The 25,013-nt window shown below is 37.6% G+C and overlaps 1 protein-coding gene across 5 annotated transcripts in view; it reads right to left on the bottom strand.

The window, feature by feature from the left end:
- The window catches only part of LOC126185297 (protein unc-13 homolog 4B), a 509,766-nt gene that overhangs the window by 36,643 nt on the left and 448,110 nt on the right, over nt 1-25,013 (bottom strand). For all 5 annotated transcript variants that reach the window (XM_049928118.1, XM_049928117.1, XM_049928119.1 and 2 more), the window contains 7 exons: nt 13,188-13,349; nt 13,037-13,103; nt 11,587-11,698; nt 11,368-11,412; nt 11,133-11,292; nt 2,232-2,411; nt 140-361 (listed from right to left, as the gene is read on the bottom strand). In XM_049928118.1, coding sequence (XP_049784075.1) covers nt 140-361; nt 2,232-2,411; nt 11,133-11,292; nt 11,368-11,412; nt 11,587-11,698; nt 13,037-13,103; nt 13,188-13,349 — 948 coding nt within the window. The remainder of the gene's footprint in view (nt 1-139; nt 362-2,231; nt 2,412-11,132; nt 11,293-11,367; nt 11,413-11,586; nt 11,699-13,036; nt 13,104-13,187; nt 13,350-25,013) is intronic.

The following is a 25,013-nucleotide window of genomic DNA, read 5'->3' as shown; positions in this document are numbered from 1 at the left end:
TAAACTGCATGAAGAAATATTGAAAAAAATTGAAACCTTATTTATGAGATTGAAGCTTGGATTGTAAAATTACAAATGCCAATCAATTAATTTTAATACATCGATTTGTTCATAATTTATTTTATGTCAAATAACTTACATTATCTCCTGATATAATTTCGCCTTGGATTGGTTTCAGGAGCTTCTCTAGAACAACTGCAAATAATCTAAAGTTGAGGTGATGGTCAATATGGACAGTTATAAACTCAGACCACTGAGCTAATGCCACATCTGCAGGTGACAAGCCACACTGTACTACATGCTGGGTGAGAATAGTCTCCGCTTTCTCTTGGAATGCACCATTCCACTGATAAGGTTGAGTCTATAAATAATTTCAATTGTGAGAATTAGTATTTTACTGAAACAAATTCTAATCAGAAGATAAATATACCACAGGACTAAAGAAAACTATTACAGTTCTAAGTAACGTGGCCTACTCAATTTCTCTCTGCAGTCAGCAAATATATTCATAATTGACATACTAAATTAAAATACAGCATGTAAATTTCAGTTTACTTAAAGGTACAAAACGTAAATCTATATGAGCTTAACATTTAAAAACTGAATGCTGCCCCTACAGCACATACATAGTTAGTACAGCACTGAAAAACACTAAATGCATATTAGTTGACTAATATCTAGCCTTGCACTAACATTTTTTCCAGATTGTGGGATGCTGGAAGTGCTTTGGCAACCTGATATAAAATAATTAATTGCAGTTTGAATACATCTACAACTACACAAAGAACAAAATAACTAGACAGAGTATCAATGCTACGTTTTATATTTCACAAAACAAGTTTTAAGTTACATGATAGTTTCAAGAAATATGGTCTGTGAGCAAAGCTACAGAAAGCCTAGAAATTCATACTGCCTGTCTTGTCCACCATATTTCAATAAGAAAAAAGGTATTAATCAGTCTGTATGTCATTAAAGGTAATTTATTTATTTTTTGTTATAAGCTTTATACCATTGACCCCAACAGTGTCTGAAGTTGTGAACTACCAGATCCCCACAAGGCTGAAATATTTCATTAGAAGATGCTCACATGTTTAGAATTGCTTCCTTCTTGTAAGCTATGAATTTTAAAATTTATCATTTTGTTCATGCAAATTGTAACAAATTTAATGTTCCATAAGTACTGTGTGGTTTATGTATCTTCAATCTGTATATACAGCAAGAAACTGAAAAGCATTTGCAAAACTGTTGTCCAAAATCCACTCACTTTAACTTTGTGAATGTACTCCTGTTGTCAAAACAAATCACATGCAGTATCCACAAGTGCAGATAATGTTCCAGAAAACTTGGTATCAAGTGTGTAAAAATTTATTTTGCTTTAGACTAAAAAGTAATTTCACTTACATATTTTGATATCAGTTTATACTTGGTGGATACTTGCTTAGATCATTATAATTTTTATCATCAGTACTTGTATGTCCGAGCAAATAATGTCAATGTTAATTGAGAGGAGTCCACATTGTTTACAAACAAATGCTCACATAAAGGTTTGGTTAATATGACACCTAATGTTTGATTTCTAGTGCATCTCATGCTGCTTGTAAAGCATAAGTGGAATGAAGCAGAATCAATTTTTGATCAACCTGTCAGTGCCCAGGTCACACAACAGTTCTGAAATGATACACCAGAACAATCATGATTGTTGTAAAACTTTTGTGTTGTAGTAATATTATGTGCCTGCCATACTGTAGGTGGACAAGAAATGGCTGGCAGCCTTGGAGTGCTGCACTTCGACTTCTAATTAAGGAAGACATCACTGGCTAGTTTGTTCTACTACTTTTTTGATTCGTAGTTTCTTATAATAATGACATAACTACTTCAAATACAGAACAGTTACATAAGTGCCCCTAAAATACTTTACACAACAGTTTTCAGTAGAAGCTATTGCAGGTACTACTACTTATGACCAGGATTTAAACTTCCCTCAGTACTTGAGCCATTGAGAAAAACTCCTCCACCTCACAGAATTCCTGCAGAACAAGCACATAACACATAACAAAAATTTGCACATACTCTTGATAACATTGCTCCATCTGCTTCATCCGATCTTAGAATATGTCGCTTTCCAAACAAAATGTTTAGAACTTTGATGATTTTCTGAAAATTACACATCCATTGTAAAAATATTTAGCAAAGCAACTTCTTATATTATCATTCTTTAATATGAAACCAACCTTTGCTTCTTCTAAATCATGTAGCAGTAACAATCTTAATAAATGTCTGTGTTCCTGAAGTGCTACCATTGGATTCTTCTCAGCCCCAAAACTTAACTTAATTTTTATGTCACCCTGCTTTTTCCCTTTATTTTTCCTTTCCAAGCTGCACCAGTACATTTGCCCAGAGGAAGGAATATTCTGTAAGAACAAAAATTTAATCTTAGACACACACAAAGTATTTGTGATTTGTGTACCTTAATTTAAATATTTTTATGAAGTTTTTTAAAACAACAATATTAGCAATTTAAAATAACTGGTAACATTAGATTTTACTCAAAATGCTTTCCTAAATATCCAAGCTTTATTACTGAATACAAAGTAGCAGCTGTGCTTACTTTTGCTTCAGTGAGATGCTTACACATTCTTCACCTACAGCTATAGCTTGATTCCATTACTCAGTTATGATGGACTAATTTTTCAAAATAGCTTTATGGAAATCGGTGGCTGGAGTTACATTGGCTGGTATATCAAGACCATGTGGTGGGAAAAGGAATTTGTGTTTGTGCAGTCTGTCTTTGCCCTGTATCACTTTGTACATTAAATTTTTAAGTGTTATTCTAAATTTTAGAGCATGACCTCAAAACAAGAAGATTCCATAGTGTGAACACACCATATAAACTGACAGTTGGAGTAACAGTCTTGTCTTAAGCCAACTCCTGAACTTCAGTGTTTGTCCCTGTGATTTATTTACCATCATCATAAAGCTCATTTTGAGCAGGAACTAAGATTTCTTGAAATAAAAAAGTAGGCCACTATAGATCAATGGAATACAATTTTTATTTATGATTGAACTAGTTAAAATAGTGCCATGGACTTTGTTGCAAGGTAGCAGTTTAACTTGCAGCATTTCACCAAATACTGTCAACCCCCTTTTTTAATTAAGAGTAAGAATTGCTATATCATGCAACTATCCACAGACTTATCCTTAAAGTGAGCAGCATCTCAGTAAAACATTCCTATCAACTTCAGAATTTTAGTTACTGCAGTGTACAAACAATTCAGGATAACTACCACACTGCCTATTTCTGGGTGGACACCTTTCCCCAGCTTGAGCACAAGGAGGACTTTTCACCTATCATATTCTTGGAAATACAGATCGTCTCTTGTGTTGTATGTTTATTTCAAATCAGTTGTGTTTCTGTTAACACCATTAGTGAAGTTATGCAAAACTTTTCCTGTCAGTAACACTGCAGTTGCTTTAAATGCTTTGCACATTACTGTTTAAACATTCTAAGTGTGGCATAGTGAGTGGATTTTTCTTTTCTCCTCTCTCTTTTTTGCACATAATATTTTCAAATTTGTTATCAAATCTGTAAGTGAGGGTGATTGTGGCATTTCTATACAGCATTTTCAAAATTGTTATAAAACTATGAGGTCTGTCTACGTTTGGGCTAAGTGTCCCAGTAGAATCCCCTTGCAATGCATGCTGATGTTGGCAGTTCACTGAGACTGGTCATAAGCAATCAGGTGTTACTGTACAGTAGACAATGAGAATCACAGAATCCAATGATTTCTTTTGGTGGAAGATACAAATTGATTACATTTGTTTTCAATATGGAGAGCACCAGAATAATTTTTACCAATCCAATTATTAAGATCGTTGAGACTGGTGGCTAAACTTCATATTTATTTGGTGACTGGAAGAAAACTACATATGTTGACAGACTGACCTGCAACATAGCCCAAAGTCTAGGTTAGGTTGGACTGTGACAAACTTGCTTGTGATTTGTCGAAGCCAATGAATGTGTACAATAGCCTGAGATAAACATTCATCATTGCAGTAACCAACTTTAATGTATTACTTTTGATTTTACTAACTTTATTTGCAAATAATATTAAAATCTGAATTAGCATTTTAGCAGACTACCAGTACCCAACTTATACTTGTCATTTTTGGTTCTCATTATTCATCACGCATGTTGTTACCAACATTGGCATGTAATGCAACAGCTGCTGGCACAGCAAGTGCACTTGTACCTACATTTGGCTTTCAAGTATCAGTAGTGTATTTCAATTCCTCACAGTGATATCCTCTGGAAACATTGAAAAATTCTGTAGGGATCATGATGCAATCTGCACAGCTCATTTGTTGCACGGACTCTCCAAGTGAATAAGCTGCAGGGCGCTCAAACAAAATCTGAATACTCATTTACCCCCTAAGGGATTTGATTTGGAAAATGGAAAATCTTTGTTAGTAGGGTCTACATTATAAGGAATTTTTCCTAAAAGTTTCATATTTTTAGGACTAATCATTTATGATGGTTGATAACTCATTTATGCTGTTTGTTTGTCCTTTATACATGTTTGGTGAAACATTTTTCTTGCAGTTCTTAAGCAAGTGACCTTACAGACTGCACCAACTAAATTATTTCTTTTATCACTGTGTGCGATCAAAATGGAGAGGAGCTGACCAAAAAATAAATAAAAATAACAAAAAATAAAAATAGTCAGCTATGAAAGCAGAATGTGGAAAAGACAGAGAGAGAGAAAGTTCCAATGGCAAACATGAGACTTGAGGGGTTGCAGTATGAATACACTTGCACTGTTCATAAGATTTGAAACCCACTTCCTTCCATCTATAACTGTATCTGTGTAGATTTTAAATGGAAAACAGTCCAATAAAGAAGTAAAAACAGTGAGAGGGATAATTTACAGACCTCCCAGAATATCCACTTCAGGAACAGAAGACATAGGATATACCAAACAAAAAAAACTTCTGTTGCCACACCATAAAGTGGTCTGTTACAAGAGGACACTTGGTGATGATCACAGAGCTGAAGGTTGTTACAATGTAGACTTAACTCAATTATCATATAAACTGCTCAAGAAAACTATTTTACACCTCTTGCAAACTATAAATATACATAATCTAAGAAAATTCCATGGGATCAGGGAATAAAAGATTAGGCTTACAAAAATAAAATTAAATATAACTTAATACAGGGTTATTACAAATGATTGAAGCGATTTCACAACTCTACAATAACTTTATTATTTGAGATATTTTCACAATGCTTTGCACACACATACAAAAACTCAAAAAGTTTTTTTAGGCATTCACAAATGTTCGATATGTGCCCCTTTAGTGATTCGGCAGACATCAAGCCAATAATCATCATCATCATCAAGTTCCTCCCACACTCGGTGCAGCATGTCCCCATCAATGAGTTCGAAAGCATCGTTGATGCGAGCTCGCAGTTCTGGCAAGTTTCTTGGTAGAGGAGGTTTAAACACTGAATCTTTCACATAACCCCACAGAAAGAAATCGCATGAGGTTAAGTCGGGAGAGCGTGGAGGCCATGACATGAATTGCTGATCATGATCTCCACCATGACCGATCCATCGGTTTTCCAATCTCCTGTTTAAGAAATGACGAGCATCATGATGGAAGTGCGGTGGAGCACCATCCTGTTGAAAGATGAAGTTGGCGCTGTCGGTCTCCAGTTGTGGCATGAGCCAATTTTCCAGCATGTCCAGATACACGTGTCCTGTAACATTTTTTTTGCAGAAGAAAAAGGGGCCGTAAACTTTAAAACGTGAGATTGCACAAAACACGTTAACTTTTGGTGAATTGTCAATTTGCTGCACGAACGCGTGAGGATTCTCTACCGCCCAGATTCGCACATTGTGTCTGTTCACTTCACCATTAAGAAAAAATGTTGCTTCATCACTGAAAACAAGTTTCGCACTGAATGCATCCTCTTCCATGAGCTGTTGCAACCGCGCCGAAAATTCAAAGCGTTTGACTTTGTCATCGGGTGTCAGGCCTTGTAGCAATTGTAAATGGTAAGGCTTCTGCTTTAGCCTTTTCCATAAGATTTTCCAAACTGTCGGCTGTGGTACGTTTAGCTCCCTGCTTGCTTTATTCGTCAACTTCCGCGGACTACGTGAAACTTGCCTGCACGCATTCAACCGTTTCTTCGCTCACTGCAGGCCGAACCGTTGATTTCCCCTTACAGAGGCATCCAGAAGCTTTAAACTACGCATACCATTGCCGAATGGAGTTAGCAGTTGGTGGATTTTTGTTGAACTTTGTCCTGAAGTGTCGTTGCACTGTTATGACTGACTGATGTGAGTGCATTTCAAACGTGACATACACTTTCTCGGCTCCTGTCGCCATTTTGTCTCACTGCGCTCTTGAGCACTCTGGTGGCAGAAACCTGAAGTGCGGCTTCGGCCGAACAAAACTTTATGAGTTTTTCTACATATCTGTAGTGTGTCGTGACCATATGTCAATGAATGGAGCTACAGTGAATTCATGAAATCGCTTCAATCATTTGTAATAGCACTGTACATTTGTTTGCGTAACCATATTCCACAGCAGCTTTTAACATCTGTTACTATATGTTACCCATCTTCAGCTGACTGCAATCTAATTAAAAAGAATTACACCAGATGTGATTCACTTTTATTTACAAAGCACCTTCCATGGTTATTGGTGTTTCTTTACATAATCTGCTCATTCCGTTCTTTCTAGCAGTGGTTGGTGTGGACAGGCTCAGAGTGCAGAATGAAAAACAGTTAAGAAAATCAATTTTAAATAGTGCAATGCAGGAAATACTGCAGAATATGAAAAACTGCCAAGTGGAGATGTGAAATGAAGCCTGTCAACACCAACCACTGCTAGCAAGAAGGGAAGGAGCAGAGTATGTAAAGCAACACCAACAACTACGAAGATGCTTTGTAAATAAAAGCGAAATTCATCTGGTGTAATTCTTTATAATTAGATTGCAGTCAGCTCAAGATGGATAACCTATAGTAACAGAAAAAATAACTTTATTGTGAATTGAAAAAGTACAGCAATAACCAAACTATAGGTAGGTTGTCTGACATTGCACCTATGTGAAATCAAAATCTGCTGTTGTACAACATTCAATACAGTATTTTCAACTCTGTACCTTGAACATGATTGGCTTCTCCTTGGTAAGTTTTCCACAAAGTAGTCAAGATGTTGCTGGTCAAGTCTGCCCAATCTTTAACAGTAACTGCCCGTGAAGGGGGTTCCTACAATGATGCACTGCAAGTATCAGTTGTTTGCAAGCATACTTACTTGGGTACATGTCCGCAGGTACCACAGACCGCTCCAGCAGTTTATTCCTGCCACCTGGAGAAAGGTATTCATGAGGAGCCCACTGTGTGTCCATGCATTAATGTGTTTAAATCAGGACTCACTGAAATTTTAGTTGTAGAGTTGGAAAATATACTGGAGAACCCTGTCCAGCATCGCACAGATCTCAAATTACCCTTGAGTGTGATGAGAGGCATTCAGCATCCTTTCACAATACTGACCAGAAACATAACTGGTCCATAATAATGCACCCACGAGATTGCACGCCTGTGACGTATTGGTACCTGGTTGCCTCCACTTGCTCCTAGAGAAACTTTGCTGCGATTAGTATCCTACGCTTCATTAACATAGACAGTATGGTCTGCCCAGATTATTTTTTTGTTTTCCTTTCATCGAATTTTTTATTTTGTTCATAAATTGCAACACCTAAAATTTTCTGGTTGATTAAGACCATAGAAGCAGGGTCTTTTCTGAACTTACTTCAGACCAAAAAGCAATTATGGTATCAGGAGTTCAGGGATTTTGTTAATCATGCCTTTTTCTTTAGGAAGTATCTAGATAACTTGGACGGTGTAACACTGTGCCAAGATGTGCTGGCTGTGCACCAAGGCATGTTTAGCCACAGGGTGATCCTCATTACCGACAAACACTGTCTGCCTGTGTCCATTCATGCGAATGGACAGCAAACTGTCCAAACTGTCCATTCACATGAATGGACACAGGCAGACAGTGTTTGTTGGTAATGAGGATCACTCTGTGGCTAAACATGCCTTGGTGCATGGCCAGCACATCTTGGCACAGTGTTACACCGTCCGGGTTATCTGGATACTTCCCACTAACACCAACCTGTCAGAACTCCGGAGATGGGAACTTGCCCTTCAGCATATCCTCTCTTCTCGCTATCTGCCAGGCCTCAATCTCCGCTAATTTCTAATGTCAATTTGCCACCGCTCATACCTCACCTGTCTTTCAACAACATCTTTGCCTCTGTACTTCCGCCTCGACTGACATCTCTGCTCAAACTCTTTGCCTTTACAAACGTCTGCTTGTGTCTGTGTATATGCGGATGGATATGTATGTTTGTGCGCGAGTGTATACCTGTCCTTTTTTCCCCCTAAGGTAAGTCTTTCTGCTCCCGGGATTGGAATGACTCCTTACCCTCTCCCTTGAAACCCACATCCTTTCGTCTTTTCCTCTCCTTCCCTCTTTCCTGACGAAGCAACTGTTTGTTGCGAAAGCTTGAATTTTGTGTGTATGTTTGTGTGTATGTTTGTGTGTCTATCGACCTGCCAGCGCTTTTGTTTGGTAAGTCTCATCATCTTTGTTTTTAGATGTATTTTTCCCACGTGGAATGTTTCCCTCTATTATATTCAAAATATTTTCTTAAAAATATTTATCACTTATTTACCCACTTATGGACTCAATTTCCAAAAACAGTGAAACATATTCTTTTAAATTTTTAATCGAGAAGTCAACTACCAATTTTCATAGCTGTAGCTTTCAAAATGTTTTAGTTGTTCTTTAATAATGATTATTTTCTAAAAAAGTTTCACCCACTACTTTAGGCCCCTAGTGGTTGAATTTCCAAAAATTCTTGAACACACAGATTTTTATTTCTGCCTGAGAAACTAAATACCTATTGTCACAACTCTAATTTTCGAAAAATCTTTCATCCCTTATTTCACCCCCTTGGGAGTAAAATTTCAAGCAACCCCTCCTGAAACGATACCTGCAGTGTAATATCAAGATTTCAATTTTCTGCCCTTGGTTGTTTCGACTCGATGTTGATGAGTCAGAGAGTGAGTGAGTGAGTGAGTGAGTGAGTGAATGAGTCAGGACATTGCCTTTTATATACAGATACAATCCAACAACATTGACCCAGATTCCACTAAGTGTTCTCTTGCTAACATATTTCATATGCCATAGTGCTGAGGCTTATGTATTGTTATTTTTAATGAATACCTAGAGAACAAACTGATTGTGTGGGGATGGTGGCATACTGTATGCGTCAACAGCACACTCACTTGCCCCTTCAATGGCTGTGAACAGATATCTTCCATTTTTACTTCTCATGGTAGCAGCTGAGTCTTCAAATGATGACACCGTAGTATATACCAGTTACGAAGCAATTAACTTCACTGACAACCCACTTTACTGTCAAGTGACTGATGACCTTAACAGTTAAGTCCCATAAGATTTCACACACATTTGAACATTTTGTCAAGTGACAATATTTACACAACCTAAGCTTGAAATGATACTTTGTCCAAAAGCTGTATTCTACCTTTCACAATGGAGACAACACTGAGAATGCAAGTTTATTTTTAACACTATTATGCAGGTGGCTGAACATAGAAATTTCCTGCACTGGACTCAGTACTGACAAACAGCTTCTCAGTCCAAAAAATATGAATATGCAAGTCATGACGGTGGCACAAACACTTGTTTTGAGCAATTTAATTATGTGTAGCCAGGATGACAAATAAACAGTTATTAAATAGAAAAGTTATCTGATTTCTCTGGATAGTATTTGTCCCCTAATTAATATTATCTTGTGCAAGGTAATTAGAAGTTACCAATATCCAGATGACCAAGCAAATCACATGAAATGCTTAGTTAGATGCTAGGATTGTATTTAGCACTGTAGACAAATCGCGCACATTCAATGCCACTTCATATTATGGCTTCTGACACGCAATGTAGTTGCACTCCAATTATACATGATAGAGCATATTTACTTCTGTCCTTTAAACAACTGTAATATCTATTAATATTATAAAATTGTTTATTGGTAGTGGTAGTAGTAGTAGTAGTGGGGAGGGGGGGGGGGGGGGGTGGTAGCTGTAGCAGCAGCAGCACAGCAGCAGCAGCAGCGGCAGCAGCAGCAGCAGCAGCAACGGCGGCGGTGGCGGTGGCGGTGGCAGTAATGGAAGAAGTGATATGTTGTTACATGAGAGCATTTATCTTTTTTATATATTCACAGAAAATGAAAAAAATTGGTAACAGCTAACATTTTCAACCAAATCCAGAAAAGGAAAGGAAACTCTTGCTGAATGGAATGATTCTGTGGCCAAGCTGCTTCAGTATATAATTTAAAGGCAAAAATCTGATGCGCAGTAACCTCAAGTTTCTCCATTTGTCTCCGTATATTTCAAGGTATAAACTGTTAATGAATATTTAATCCATAAAAGAACGCATCATGAAGGTTGCGACTGCTGATAAATATAAATAAAACCACTTTCTGTGTCAGTCATTTATTTTGCCACTATGCATTTCGATGGTTCACACCTTCACCTTTAAGAGTAGAATTTTGTAGTTCCATAGCTGGTGTTGGTGGAGAGCACAAATGCCTTTCCAAAGCAGAAGACCAAGTGCAAAGCATATTTTGTTTTGCCTTTAGCGGGTGATAAAATTTTGTTTTTAGGAATTGCACTGTTAAAGTAAATTTAAAAAAAAAAACATGAATTTGTGAGTAAACTTTACTCTCACAAATTCATGTCTTTTTTATTTACTTTGATAGGGCCCTTCCTAAAAACACAATTTTACCAGCAGCAAAATATGCAACATAACTTGCCTTGCACTTTGTCTGTCTCTGTAGAAAGGCATCTGTGCTCATCACTAGCACCAGCTATGTAACTAAGCAGTGCTATACCTGAAGATGATTGTGAGATTCATCAAAATGCATAATGGCTAAATTAATAAACGACTGAGGCAGAAAACTGTTTAATTTATATGAGCTGCTGAACAATTTCACAGTACAGAACTTTATTTAATCTCAATTTGATACTCACCCTTAATGGAATCTGGACACTACCAACTAGTTCATTATCATGTTTCCCGGTTGATGCTGTCACTGCTATCTCTTTCATTAATTTACGTAGTCCTTTCACACCTTTCACTTCTCCAATCTTCATCATTTTCTCTCTAACTGTCTCTGCAGGATCAAAATCCCTATAAGCAAAGGACATAAATTATTTTCTTGCTAAGTAATTAGGTGGCTGAAACACTGAAAAGTAATAAACTTACCATACTTCTACAAATAAAATATCTTCAGATGGATTTTCTACTGGCCTGAAAAATAAAACAAGAAACATCAAGGCCCCATTTCTGCCAACAAGATATCAGTTATATACTGTAACAGTTTCAAGAAAATAAAAAAAGAAGACATTACAGATTTCAAGCTTACATGAAGTTTTTTCTAATGCTGTAATTTCTTTTTATTCTAAGAGTGCTATATCTACTTACAGAGAAAAATGCTCTTCCCAAACAGGTGACAGTGTTTCAGACTTCACTGAAGTATTGTAGCGGGCAGTGTTGGCTGAATTTAAGTACAATGTGCAAAATGGGTCACAGAGACCTATAACAAAAAAAGTTTCATTAACTGTGTCTTCTTGTTTTGTCTTCAACTTCTAGGTTTTATTAACTCTTCAACTAAATACTTTAGGTTATTGGAGGTCAGTGATACATTATAAAATCTTAATTAACAACCTGCATTATTTTTATACCTGTTAAAGTGTTAATAAGGCTATTACTATTATAGAATTAATTAAATGCATTGCAATGAAATGACTAGGTTGAAGGCGATGAAATCAATAAAAATTCCATAATGTGAAACAATATCAGTGTAAACCATTGCGGTACATTTAATGTGCAGTTTTAATGAACCTGTAGAAACAACAGAACACATTAGTGACCATAAAAGTTTCAGCAAGACCTGATTGCCTATCAGCAAGACCTGGTTGATTAATGGTTATGGTAAGAAGCAGGAATTTTGTTTCTGGGTCCCATACTGGCATAAATTTTCAAATGTTGCTAAGGGTTTATACAATTATGGCACCACTTAATAATCTTATTTTGTGATAAGGAGTAGTTTGTTCAGTTAAGTAATCTGAAATATGAATTTTTAGTAAATTATTTTGGAACAGGTAAGAATACATCACAATGTGAATGCACTACTGCTCTTGATTGGTCTGATAGCATACTCCATACTATTTTGATTCTACTCACTGCATGTAAATTAACATGCTTTTATTTTTATTTGTTTGATGTAATTGTGGCATCTCCATTCATTTAACATTTTTGTTTCTTTCGTTAAACTTGTTGAAATATTTATGGATTCAACATCCTCTCAAACACATTTCAGCATGAAGTACAGGAGAAGAAAAAGGAGATGACAAATGACCACTCAATAGTTGAAAAACCTGAATAATTCAGTGCCTATGAAGGCCTGCATGTAGTTGGTTTGTATAAATCAGTTCAGAATTTCCATGGTGTATGTTATTCTAATATCAAATGAGCAAAAATTACTATTACTCTATAAATGAGAGTTACACAGACATCAAAAACAAGAAAATTAAAATTTTCAACAATAGTCTAAGAAAGAGTTATTTCAATTCAATTGCTGCCCTCACACTAGGCAATATGCCTCATGACAGGATATTAGATCAAATCTAACTACATTCTTCATAATTCTCACTTAAGAGATGATTGAACACAATGTTGTCTCACTATCACTTCCAGCATATTATTTTCTGAAATGGTAACCCAATAACAGGAAATTGTGAGGAAGATATTGAGACAAGATAAATGATTATCTCAGTCATATTCCTGATTTGATGATGATACATTCTGATGTTTATTATAGGACACATTTTCCTGATTTAGAGAGAGAAATGTTTTTGGCAGCAGTACTTACCATTTGCATCCTTTGGTGCTAAATCCTTAGCTTCAATTACTTCAACATTTAGTAAAATATTTGGAGCCTGAAAGTATAAAAATAAGATAAAGAACAGATCTTTTTGGACTACCAGATTTTCTAGTTTATACATCTTTATGCAGTTACTCACCTCTTTTGACTGTGCTCTCTCTAAAAGATTGGAGTGTCTCTCATTATCTAATTTGAAAGCTTCTTGCAAATAACTTAGCAGAGCATCTCTTTCATCACTTGTGACATCAGAACCCACAGTATGGAGCAGTTCATAGAGGATTTCTGAGTAAAGTTCTTCTATCTAGTTAACAAAAAGTAAAGATCTTTGGTTAGACAAAGATGAGTACTGTGGTAGTATACATATTGAAGAAAGCACTCAACAAATTAAAATATATTGAGATGTTGAAATGCTAGTAAAATTAATTAAGAGTCCAATTTGCCATATTAGCTGTTTTATTGTAATTGGTCAAAGACTGGTACAACCAGTTTCATAACATGCACGTACATCCTCTGATGTATTTAAGGTCTAATTTCCCATGTTGTCTAAGTGGTTTAATGTGTGAGCCAGTGCAATGAAGAACACTAACACAAGCAACAACAGTAATCAAGTGTAACACAGCCAGTTATCACTGATAAAATACATTCAGAGAACACAAGCTCTAGAGGCCCCACTTAAGAGGTGTGATCAAAAAGTGATGCGAATTTTTACTTTTGTAAAAGATAGATCAAAAAAATCTGCATTAAATTTTGCTTGAAAAAATAGAATAAAGTGCAGCACCACATTCAAAATGTTGACCATAGCTTCTGGTGAATCTACTATGAGTAAGAGAAGAGTTTATGAGCGATATAAACATGTCAAAGAGGGCTGAAAAGACATTGAAGATGACGACTAGCCTGGAGACCCTAGTGTATCAACTACTGACAACAGTGTGGAAGAAGTAAAGAAAATGGCACTGGAAAATCACCATTGTATAGATAGTTCTAATGTCAGTATATCCTTTGGCTCATGCAAAACAATCTCTCTCTCTCTCTCTCTCTCTCTCTCCCTCTCTCCCCCTCTCATCTCTTCCCCCTCCACCCCCCTCCCCCCCCCCCCACCTTTTGTTTGGGCATGAAATGTGTAGCAGAAAAGTTAGTTCCAAAAGTGTTGAATTTTGATTAGACATGCCACCATATGGATGTCGCTCAGGAATTGTTGAATGAAATCGACAATGAACCAGAACTTCTGAAGAAGGTTGTAACAGATAACAAAACATGGATATATGGGTATGACATTGAAACTAAGGCCCAATTGTATCAATGGACACTGCCTGAAGAGCCAAAACTGGAAAAATTCAACAAGTCTGATCATGACTACCCCAGGAATATAGGTTGGGGAATGCCATGCTCAATTCTATTTGGGTGATATGTGCTGGCCTTTGACACCTCAAAATGTGCTGTCACAGCTTTCAGTCTCAAGATGCAGTTCTGAAAAAAAGCAGGTAAGACTGGAAGTAATTGAATGGTAACATGAATTTACAAGTGTATCAAGTTTCCTACACTACCACTCTTTACAATACAATATTGTTTGTTTCACGGGTACCATCCCAGCTTAAGAAAAGAGTAGTGGCAGTAACAGTGACAGTCCAGGATCTTCAACATGATCTCAGTTTCGAATCACCTGAATAGAATAGAGCATGGCGTTTCCCATCCTGTATTCCTAGGTTAGCCCATAGAAATGACTTTGTTCTGGGACTGACAACATCAGCTTTAGCCTGTAAAATAAATGCTTAAAAATTTTCACAAAAGTGGAAGACAAACAGTTCCTGGCTGTATTACTTCTGCATACAATATTTATTATGGCTTAACTACCAAAACCACAGAAATTATGGCATGTAAATTTGCTAAGGGAGATGGAAAATCTGTATCAAAGAACTGAGAAAGAGGGAACATAGTAGAGCTAGAATGGCTCAAGACATTCATAAAACAAAAGACATGTTCACAACTTACAAAAGAACAGACAAGTATATCAAAAGCCACTAGTTTTACAGAGGCATATGTGAAAGTGTTGTTTGAAGATTGGATTTTCCTTAAAGAAAATACAAGTTTGACCCACAAGACAGACACATTCTGGATGATACAGCAGCAACCATCATGCAGAAGCCACCAAAAGTATTGGCTCGCATGGGCTGCAGAGCAGTTGGACAAGCCACGTCTGTTGATAGAAGTTCACTTACGACAATTGGGTTGCTGTGTCCATGTTGCTTGTGTTTCCTAAGGTGCACTTTAAGAGACCACATGCTACACAGTGTCCACCTGTCTTTGAGGGTGGAGCCATAGTCTTAGTCTGGATGAACAGTGAATTATTTGTACCAGTTCTTCTGCACTTTGTCAAACATTAAATGTTGGCACATGATTCTGGACACTCATGGAAGCCACACAATCATATCAGCATTATCATATGCTAAAGACAATGGTATTACTTTGCTGACTCTGCCACCTTAAACAACACTTGTGCTATATCCTCTTGATTTCGGAGCTTTGCTTATTTCAAGAAATTCCATAATAAAGCACAATGTGATCTTTTGTAGGCACAGAGTTATTGATGATGTTGGCTGATTAGCTCACAGAGCATTCCCTCTTGTCTTCACTAACCAAAATTTATGCAGTAACTTTAGAGCATGTGGTAGTGAATAACTGAACACAGATTTCTTTGACCTGAAGACTGTCAGCCGCTCATTTGTGTAACTGACATTTGCTGACAATCTAACGGAAGATCTGATATGTCACATACTTCCACTTTGATGTTTCTGACCATGGCGTAACTGCAAATCTCAATGTTTCTTAGCCTACTTAAGCAGTCAAAGTAAGTTGCAAAAGAACTGAGGCAATATACACAGAAAACATTCAGCTTCATTCCAAAGCCCCTCTTACAAGAGGAAAAACTAACAAATCTAAATCAATGATTCTGACACACAGCCATCAAAAACAGTCTTAAAGGAGAATCTTGGGTAGCACAAGAAATTTTAATGAAGAAACACACTGAAGTGCCAAACAAACTGGTACAGGCATGCGCACTCAAATACAGAGACATGTAAACAGACAGAACACGATGCTGCGGTTGGCAACCCCTATATAGGACAACGAGTGTCTGCCACAGTTGTTAGATTGGTTACTGCTGCTACAATGGCAGGTTATCAAGATTTAAGTGAGTTTGAACATGGTGTTATAGTTGGTGCACAAACAATGTGTGACAACATCTCCGAGGTAGTGATGAAGTGGGGATTTTCCCATACAACCATTTCAAGAGTGTACCATGAATATCAGGAATCTGGGAAAACATTAAATCACCAACATAGTTGCAGCTGGAAGAAGATCCTGCAAGAATGGGGCCAATTATGACTGAAGAGATGAATGTTGAAAATTAGATGGATCGATAAGGTAAGGAGTGAGGTGGTACTGCACACAATTGGAGAGGAAAGGACTATGTGGAAAACACTGAGAAGGAGAAGGGACAGGATGATAGAACATCTGTTAAGACATCAGGGAATGACTTACATTGAACTAGAGGGAGCTGCAGAGGGCAAAAACTGTAGAGGAAGGCAGAGACCGGAATAAATCCAGAAAATAACTGAGGACATAGGTTGCCAGTGCTACTTGGAGATGAAGAGGTTGGCACAGGAGAGGAATTCATGGTGGGCTGCATAAAATCAGTCAGAAGACTGATGACCCAAAAAGAAAAAGGAAAAGAAAAAAAAATTGTAAAGCACACAGAGGATACAGGAGTTCTGAGCAAATGAATTTGTTCGTTTATGATTAATGTTATACATGCCATATTGATAAAACATGAATACAATAATGATATACTGAAGAGCCAAAGCAACTGGTACAAAAGGCTCTAATATCATGTAGGGACCCTGCAAGCACACAGAAGTGCCGCAACATGACATGGCATGGATTCGACTAATGCCTGAAGTAGTGCTGGAGGGAAATGACACCATGAATCCTGTATGGTTGTCCATAAATCCATAAGAGTATGTGGTGGTGGAGTTCGCTTCTGAACAGCACATTGCAAGGCATCCCAGATATGCTTAATAATGTTCATGTCTGGTGAGTTTAGTGGCCAGCAGAAGTGTTTAAACTCAGAAGAATGTTCCTGGAGCCACTCTGTAGCAATTCCCAACGTGTGGGGTGTCACATTGTGCTGCTGGAATTGCCAACATCTGTCAGAATGTACAATGGAAAAAATTTGCACGCTGACACTTATTGATGGCCCAGCATAGAAATCTACAGCAATCTGTGGAAAGGTTGCACTTCTGTCATGTTGGACGATTCTCTTCAGTCATTGTTGGTCTGGTTCTTACAGGATCTTTTTCCGGCTGCAGTGATTGGAGATTTTATATTTTACCAGATTACTCATATTCATGGCATACTCGTGAAATGGTCATATAGGAAAATCCCCACTTCATCACTACCTCGGAGATGCTGTGTCCCATCGCTCAAGCGTCGACTATAACACCACGTTCAGACTCAGTTATATTTTGATAACCTGCCATTTTAGCAGCAGTAATGGATCTAACAATGGTGCCAGACACTTGTTGTCTTATATAGGAGCTGCCAACTGCAGCGCTCTATTCTGCCTATTTACATATCTCTGTATTTCAATAAGCATGCCTACAACAATTTCTTTGGCACTTCTATGCACATTCCAACATAACTTCATCAGTGGCTTTTAATGAAATGGTTGTGAATTAGGAATGTACTAACTTAAATTGTATTTGCCAAGCTATTGATTAGAAGTACTAGTTATAATTACTATTAGTGAAGGATTATTGTTGGAGAAGCCTATAGAAGAATTTCTTTGTTTTGTTTGGGGTCCCGCACCTTGGCCAGTAAAAACAGAATTCTTATGGGACCATTTTGTTGTTGTTGATCCATTGATCATAAGCTAACTTTTCAAAACCTATACATGAACCATCTGCATAAACGTTCGACCTGGTGATTTAGTGATAGAGTGCGTGCATGGAAATCAATAAGTCATGGGATCAAATCTTGGTTGGACCAAGAATTTTTCAGCCTTCATTTTAACCTAGTATTCACCTCTCAACCATGTGTGGAATCAACTACAACATGTTGTTTGGATTGTACATTAAACGTAGTCCCTTTCCATCACTAAATGAAAGGGGTAGTTTAGGAACATGCAAATGACTGAAGTGGCCTCCAGAAAAACCTTCCACCAGGCCACTGAGCCAGACAGAAGTAGTAGTAGTAGTAGTAGTAGTAGTAGTAGTAGTAGTAGTAGTAGTAGTATCATCATCATCAATATACATAATTTAGTTTGTACAGAACCCTTAGAGCATGAGTCCTACTTGTATTTGCCTGATTTTTTGTTATGAATGTCCAAGCCACAATCCAGCTGAAACGGATTTTTGCCAGGAGCAACAAATGTTAGTACTCACCGAACACTGACATTTTGTCACTGACTAAGTGCACTGATTACTGCATGTCAAATTATTCTGCTTCTTAACAGTGCCTTTTTCTCCACAGGTATTAAAACTGTGGCAACCAAATATACTGACACTGATGTCTTATTTGGCAGGAGCAGCATTTAAATTCTAGTACACACACACATTGTGATTAGGTTTACTATGGTTTTCCTAAATTGATAGTACTTGTGCTCCGATTCTGATTACCTCATTATAGACAGGTCATAAAAGCCTTAAATAACATCCTTCCATCAAACTTATGTCCGACATACCCACTTGCTGCCTTAACCATTACGTATCTAGATGCCATATAGTGTACAGTTTCATCATAGTGTAGGAGAATCTACTTACAGAAATTGAGACTAATGAGAGATCTTTGTCTTTTTTGACTGGAATGCACTAGTGTAACAGTTGTGGAGCAAATGGATAATATAATGGACTGCCACATACAGAGTTTTAAAAATCTTTATGTTACAGAATATAATGAGAGATTAGGTAGGAATTTTATTCCTTACCTTTTCATCACAATAAAAAAGATTTAGTTGAAGAAAGATACCGTATTGTGTTAGTATATTCCATCACTAGCTGTTATGAACCCTGCATGTCCTTACGTAACTTTTTGAACAGATGCACTGGTACCACCTATGTGAAAAGGTGTTGGTGTTTACAAAAAAAGCTTATGCTAAAAATGAAAAGGACCCAGAAACTGGTGATTATATCCAGCACTGATTATTGAACAGGACTTGTTAGCAGCTACAAGATTATAGCCACACTTCAAGAACTTGACAGCCACAGACAATATAGGATGTATATAAAAATCTGCACCTCTAGCACAGACTGTTTCTCAGTATCTTACGATTATAAAGGAAAGCAGTTATCGCAGTTGTGAAATTTAACAGTGCATGATTGAAAGAAGACTAGTTAATCTCATCATCTCTATTTTAAGAGATTTCAACATCTGTTGCTGCACAATTAATTTTTAAAAGTTTCTTACCAGCCAGTGTTTTTGGATCCCTGTATATTCCCTATTATTCCCTTCCCCTGCAATATTCTCATTAGAACCTATGTGCTAAGTTAGACAGCAAGTGACAGTACTCATTTGGGATAAGAGGCTGTTGTTTCTCTGCCCTTTTTAGTATACTGTATAATGATTCCTGTAGTGAAAGTATTGTACTATTCACAATAACAACTGTACATAAGAAAGCCTACATTGTGTGCAGATGTTTGCCACAAGAATATGACAGAATAAACACCTATAAAATGGTCGAGACTTTGCTGCCATGGAAAGACAAGTTGGCCCTACTGGTTTCAGGATGACATCAAATGTGGAATTTCTGTTGCCATCACCACCACTGGAAGCTGACAATAATCATATTTCTGGAAATATGAGTATTGATCTGATACATAACTGGACATATTGGTCAATCTGACAGCAAGATGGTTCAGTGGTTAATGCACTTGAGTAGCAGTCAGGAGGATGGTGGTTCAAATTATCATTCAGCCATCCAGATTAAGGTTTCTTGTAGTTTTCTTAAATTCTGTAAGACAAATGCCAGAACAGTTCTCTGCAAAGAACACTGCCAATATTATTTCCCAACATGAGCTTGATCTCTGTCTCACTGACATCACTGATAAAGCATTATACCCTAATCTTCCACTGTTTTATGCTGTTAGGAACATACATTCATTATGAACACAAATATCTGAATAATGCAGTTCTCCATGACTGTCCTGTTGAAACAATGGTGACTGTTTAATGATTCCTAACCATACAATGCCCAGCCTGTTTCAATGATTGGCATTTAAATTCAATGGACTGAACAGCAGACTACTATACAGCAGTAATCCCATTGATAATAAAACAACTCTCAAATTAACAAATGGCAAGTGATTTCATTTCTCATGAAACAAGTCTCTATTAAAACATACAAAAGAAAATACTTAGAAAATTTCCAATTTCAACAGAGTCTTTCCCTTGGTGCTGTGGCATTGTACATCCAGAGAAGTGGTATGTGCTTGGGTCACTCAGATGAAGGAGTACTGCATCCAAATGTCAGATTTTCAGTCCCAATGAAACTGACAGTGTGACCTTTTCACAAACACTAACATCTGTGAATATTGTAACATCTTGAGATAATTGCCTGAATGAAATCAAACTCTGAGGATATGTAGAATAGTGTACCTGTAATATACAGTTAAAATTGTGGTGAAATGGCATCCTCTTACTCCCAGCAGTGCCATACTCTTCAGTGAGAACCCTAGGATGGTATGGAAAGACAAAATCAGATGCCAATATGCCTGCATGGAGCAGAATGTCTCAGAGAAATGAGTTTGTCATACATCAATGTTTCATGTTGTATAGCACTCACTGCTATAACACTGATACATGTGTGTAACCAGTGGGCAGAAGAGCAACAAACATAATGTCAAGCAGACATTGGACCTTACAGACCACCAAATGGGATCACCACCATCCTGACTTCATGACAATGATGAACCATGTAGCTTCATTCACAGTATAGTGAAATGCTGCAAGGGGGTGTGGAACTATCTGCACAGACAGTTCAACATTGTCTGCTAAAGGAGGTGCTGGTGGCACACAAATGCCTTTGCTGGCTGGCTTGTTGACCAATTAGCTTTTCTTCCACTTCAGTCTAACTTAAAGTGATGGCCATCCATGTGTTCGACACTACTTATGTGATCACACCTTGGCTGCCTGAATTTGTTGAGTGGCATGGCAGACAGAAGCTAAGTGTGATGGTTTGGGTAAAGCAAATACTTTTGTCTCCCATGCAGTTAAGAGATATTTTAACAGCGACAGCTGAGCTAGTGAGGCTTCATGCCAGAGATACTGTCCCTTCTTCAAAGAATTCAATATGCCATATTTCAGGAGAACAATGGACAGACTCAAGTGGTGAGAAATGGAGAAACCTTTTTGAGGAGTACTGCTGGACTTACTCCCTCAGCCTGGATGTCCCCCTTGACATGGCGACATATACAGGATATGGCTGGTCAGCAACTCATTAGTCACAGTCTTTCAACAAGAACTCTTGCTTTGTAGGACATAATACAAACAATAAGAGGGCGATTCCCCAGAAATGTGTGACCTCACACTGAAATGGATCCTCAAAGTTGGAGATAATGGATAGTTTTGTAATCCCAATCTTAATCCTAATAACATGTAAATTGTCTTGTATCTAATCTGTTGTATAAAGAGCATTTCTGTCATATGCATACTTCTTGGTGTTTTGATTTTCACAAATATTTGTATATTTCCTCAGCAAAGCTGGCAGATGCAGATGAAAATAGATTAGTAGATGGGAAGAGACTAAGTGTTATGAATACCATAAAACACAGATAAATTGTTACTTTATAGCAGAGTAATGAGTCAAAACTGTGTGCCACACCGAAAGTCGAAGTTGACTCCCTACTGTCCTCTTCTCCCATCCAAAGGAGTTTAGATGACATGGAGGGAAAGGAATGGCAAACTGGAGCTTTAAGTCGCTACTGATGTGTGATAGGATGATGGTAGTGCTAAAAACTGTCTGTAAACAGCAGAGATCCAGCTATGAATCACAGTCCTGCACACAATTTCAAGTGGGCACAAACGATTGCATTCGAGAACTTCATTCTCTTATCTTGGAATAAACACTTCTGGCTTCAAGCAGCTTGTCAGCATTCAGACAGAAGCTTCTTAATCAACTTTTCATAAAATTCTTGTGTGCTATTATGAGTAATCGATAGGGGTACTGTTAGAACAAGAGGATGGAGATAAGGGGAGATGTAGTACTTGTATTATCACATGTTAGGATCCCCCCCCCCTCTCTCTCTCTCTCTCTCTCTCTCTCTCTCTCTCTCTCTCTCTCTCGCTCACAAGGGCGTCCATGTGATAGTTAGTAGGGGGGAAGGAGCCAAGACCTGGGGTATGGAGAATTATTAAGAGTTCCATTTCCAACCTCATTAAAAATCTGCATAATACCTATTTTTCAGTCATTTTCTTCAAAAAAGTAGCAACTCACTACACTGTATTTTTCCTTTCACTAAGAGCTAGGGTGACGGGGGGAGCTGTACACGGCCTGCACTTGCCCCCAGGTATGGACGCCTTTCTCTCTAATCCACTAGTCAAGCCAGAATATCCAAATCGCTTGTAGAACTTGAGTTAACAAGAGATTTCAAAGGACTTCAAGCAAAGCTTTTTTCACTTTTTGGCAGGTAAGGAAATGTTTGTTTGACTTAGTCTCACTGCAGTATATCTGGAAGACATAGGAAGTTGGCGATACAGAGGAACTAACAAGGCAATTGATTGATGAAATATTCATGAATCTGGTGAAGGGGATGAGATATGAGTAAAGGATGTTTCAGCTACCATCATTACTGCAATACACTGCATTATGAGACAGGCTGCTCTTTTCGGTGCCAGTCGATCACAGGATGGAAGAGGGAGTATGTTAGCAGCTTCCTCTGTTATTCGTTCAGATTCTTCTGTACTATGAAACAATTTCGTCCGCACCCCTCCACCCCAAAAGATTACAGCTTTAACAAATCGTCAGAAAATCTGGTGTGGAATCATTGAAGGAGACGAGGGTAATAATAAATTACTTCAAAAAATCAATACTAAGACAAATAGCTGATATTTTAATTCAGATTCAAAAAACTTTTGAGGGACAGGTCTTGAGGTTGAAATAATATGAGTTTGGGGAACATACCTTTATTTGTGGCACGTGACAGCACTGCAACTGTAAGCGCTTTTTAGTTTACATCACCAATCGAGAAGTAGAAATAAAAATTGCTGGTCCCACGACTTGAAGCAGATGAGCTCGAGTGGAAAATATCGAAACATCAGTCTATGTTATCTCCTGTTCCTTGTTATTTTTGCTGTGAATGTAGCCCACAATAAAGATCGCTGTTATTTCTCTGACACGGGCTACAGAAAGATGTGTCCGAAGTTTCAAACATTTTTTTTGTAAATGCCATAGTTCGGGCTATCAGAGACATCAAAATCTTCGTTTCCACAGTGTTTGTTGATTTGTGAGCCTCAACGTTTAAACAGCGAGTAACAAGAAGAAGAAGAAGAAGAAGAAGAAGAAGATGATGATGATGATGAAGGCCGTAGTGATCAGTCAGGTATTTGGCTATGGATTTAATTTAATTTGCTTGTAAGTTCTCTCTGTTTTTACTTCCATTAGCTGCAAATGAAGCATAAAAAGTTTAAATGATTTCAATAAAATTTTCTGTTGTCTTAAAGTTCGAATTTTTTCATCTAGCAAATGTCTTAACATAATCACGTGCTGATCTCTGTGTTTGACAAGTAGGCTGGTGGAAACATTCATTTTTGCGTCATGTTTATCCACAATACTTAAGACGACACTGTTCAAAATTCAGAACAATCTTGTGCCTGAAAGGTTGACAGAACAGTTACAAGCTGTCAGCAGCTGCTAAAAGCTCGTTTCATTAAGTTTCGCTAATCTATCTATATTAGACGCAAAGTATAAAACAAATTAATAATAAAAAGCTAATGGCTACTGAAGTCCCATTCGGCAAACTGGCATTAACTGTAGCCTCATAAATGGTGACAAAGTCTTCATAATTAGAACCGAATTCGAACACTGCATATTCCGAGAAGTGGGTCTGGCTATTAATGAATTAGTTGAGTAGCGAAAGTAATGTTTCCTATTTCTTTCTGTCCCTGGTCTGGTCATGCAAATGGTATATTTTCCAGCTTCTACTTATTACCAGGTCGTCATCAGAAGATACGCTCAAAAAGAAATAAATGGGGGGGGGGGGGGGGTTGAGGCAGTAAAGACTAAGAAATTAAATTACAAATCTCTTTTACGAACACACCTATAAGCACACTACATTAATGGTGTAGAGAAGTTACTTTGATTTGCTATTTAATTTCCTAGTATTTTACTACGCAGTTTTCTTTCTTTTTAAACTGATCCTGTCGAGATGACGTGGTAATAAGTCGGAAGCAGTAATGATGTCACTTGTGTTATCTTAGGCTGAAATATACAAGGTGGTTCCTTGATGATATTGCAAGCTTTCAGGGATGATGGGGGCTAAACGTATCAATTTGAGGCAAGGGACCCTTGACCAAAAACGACCTAGTCTGAAGTTTTAATAGAAAATGGTTCTAATACCTCTGACAGTGGAACACCTGTACTGTTGTTGCTAAGATTGAAGGGTACGGAACTTTGAGGTGGTAGTACGGACAAAAACATCAAACATATCTGTTCTTCTGAGAAAGTTTCCGTACCTTTTGATATATGCATTTAGAACCCGCGTGTTTACAGGAATTTTTTTCTTGTTTTGGCCCACGCTACCGCCGCTGAAGATTGCCTACTCTACAGTCTTAGCAACTACAGTACCGGTGCATGTGTTCCACAGTCAGAGGTATCGGAATAATTTTCGCTTACAATTTTCGACCTGGTCATTTCCAGACCATCGTTCCTTACCTTAAATTGATACAGTTACCCTTCTTGATAGTTTGTATGATCATC

Source organism: Schistocerca cancellata, chromosome 1, assembly GCF_023864275.1.
Source record: "Schistocerca cancellata isolate TAMUIC-IGC-003103 chromosome 1, iqSchCanc2.1, whole genome shotgun sequence".
NCBI classification, from domain to species: Eukaryota; Metazoa; Arthropoda; class Insecta; order Orthoptera; family Acrididae; genus Schistocerca; species Schistocerca cancellata.
Note: the sequence above shows the minus strand (reverse complement) of the source record. Positions and strands in the feature narration are given on the sequence as shown.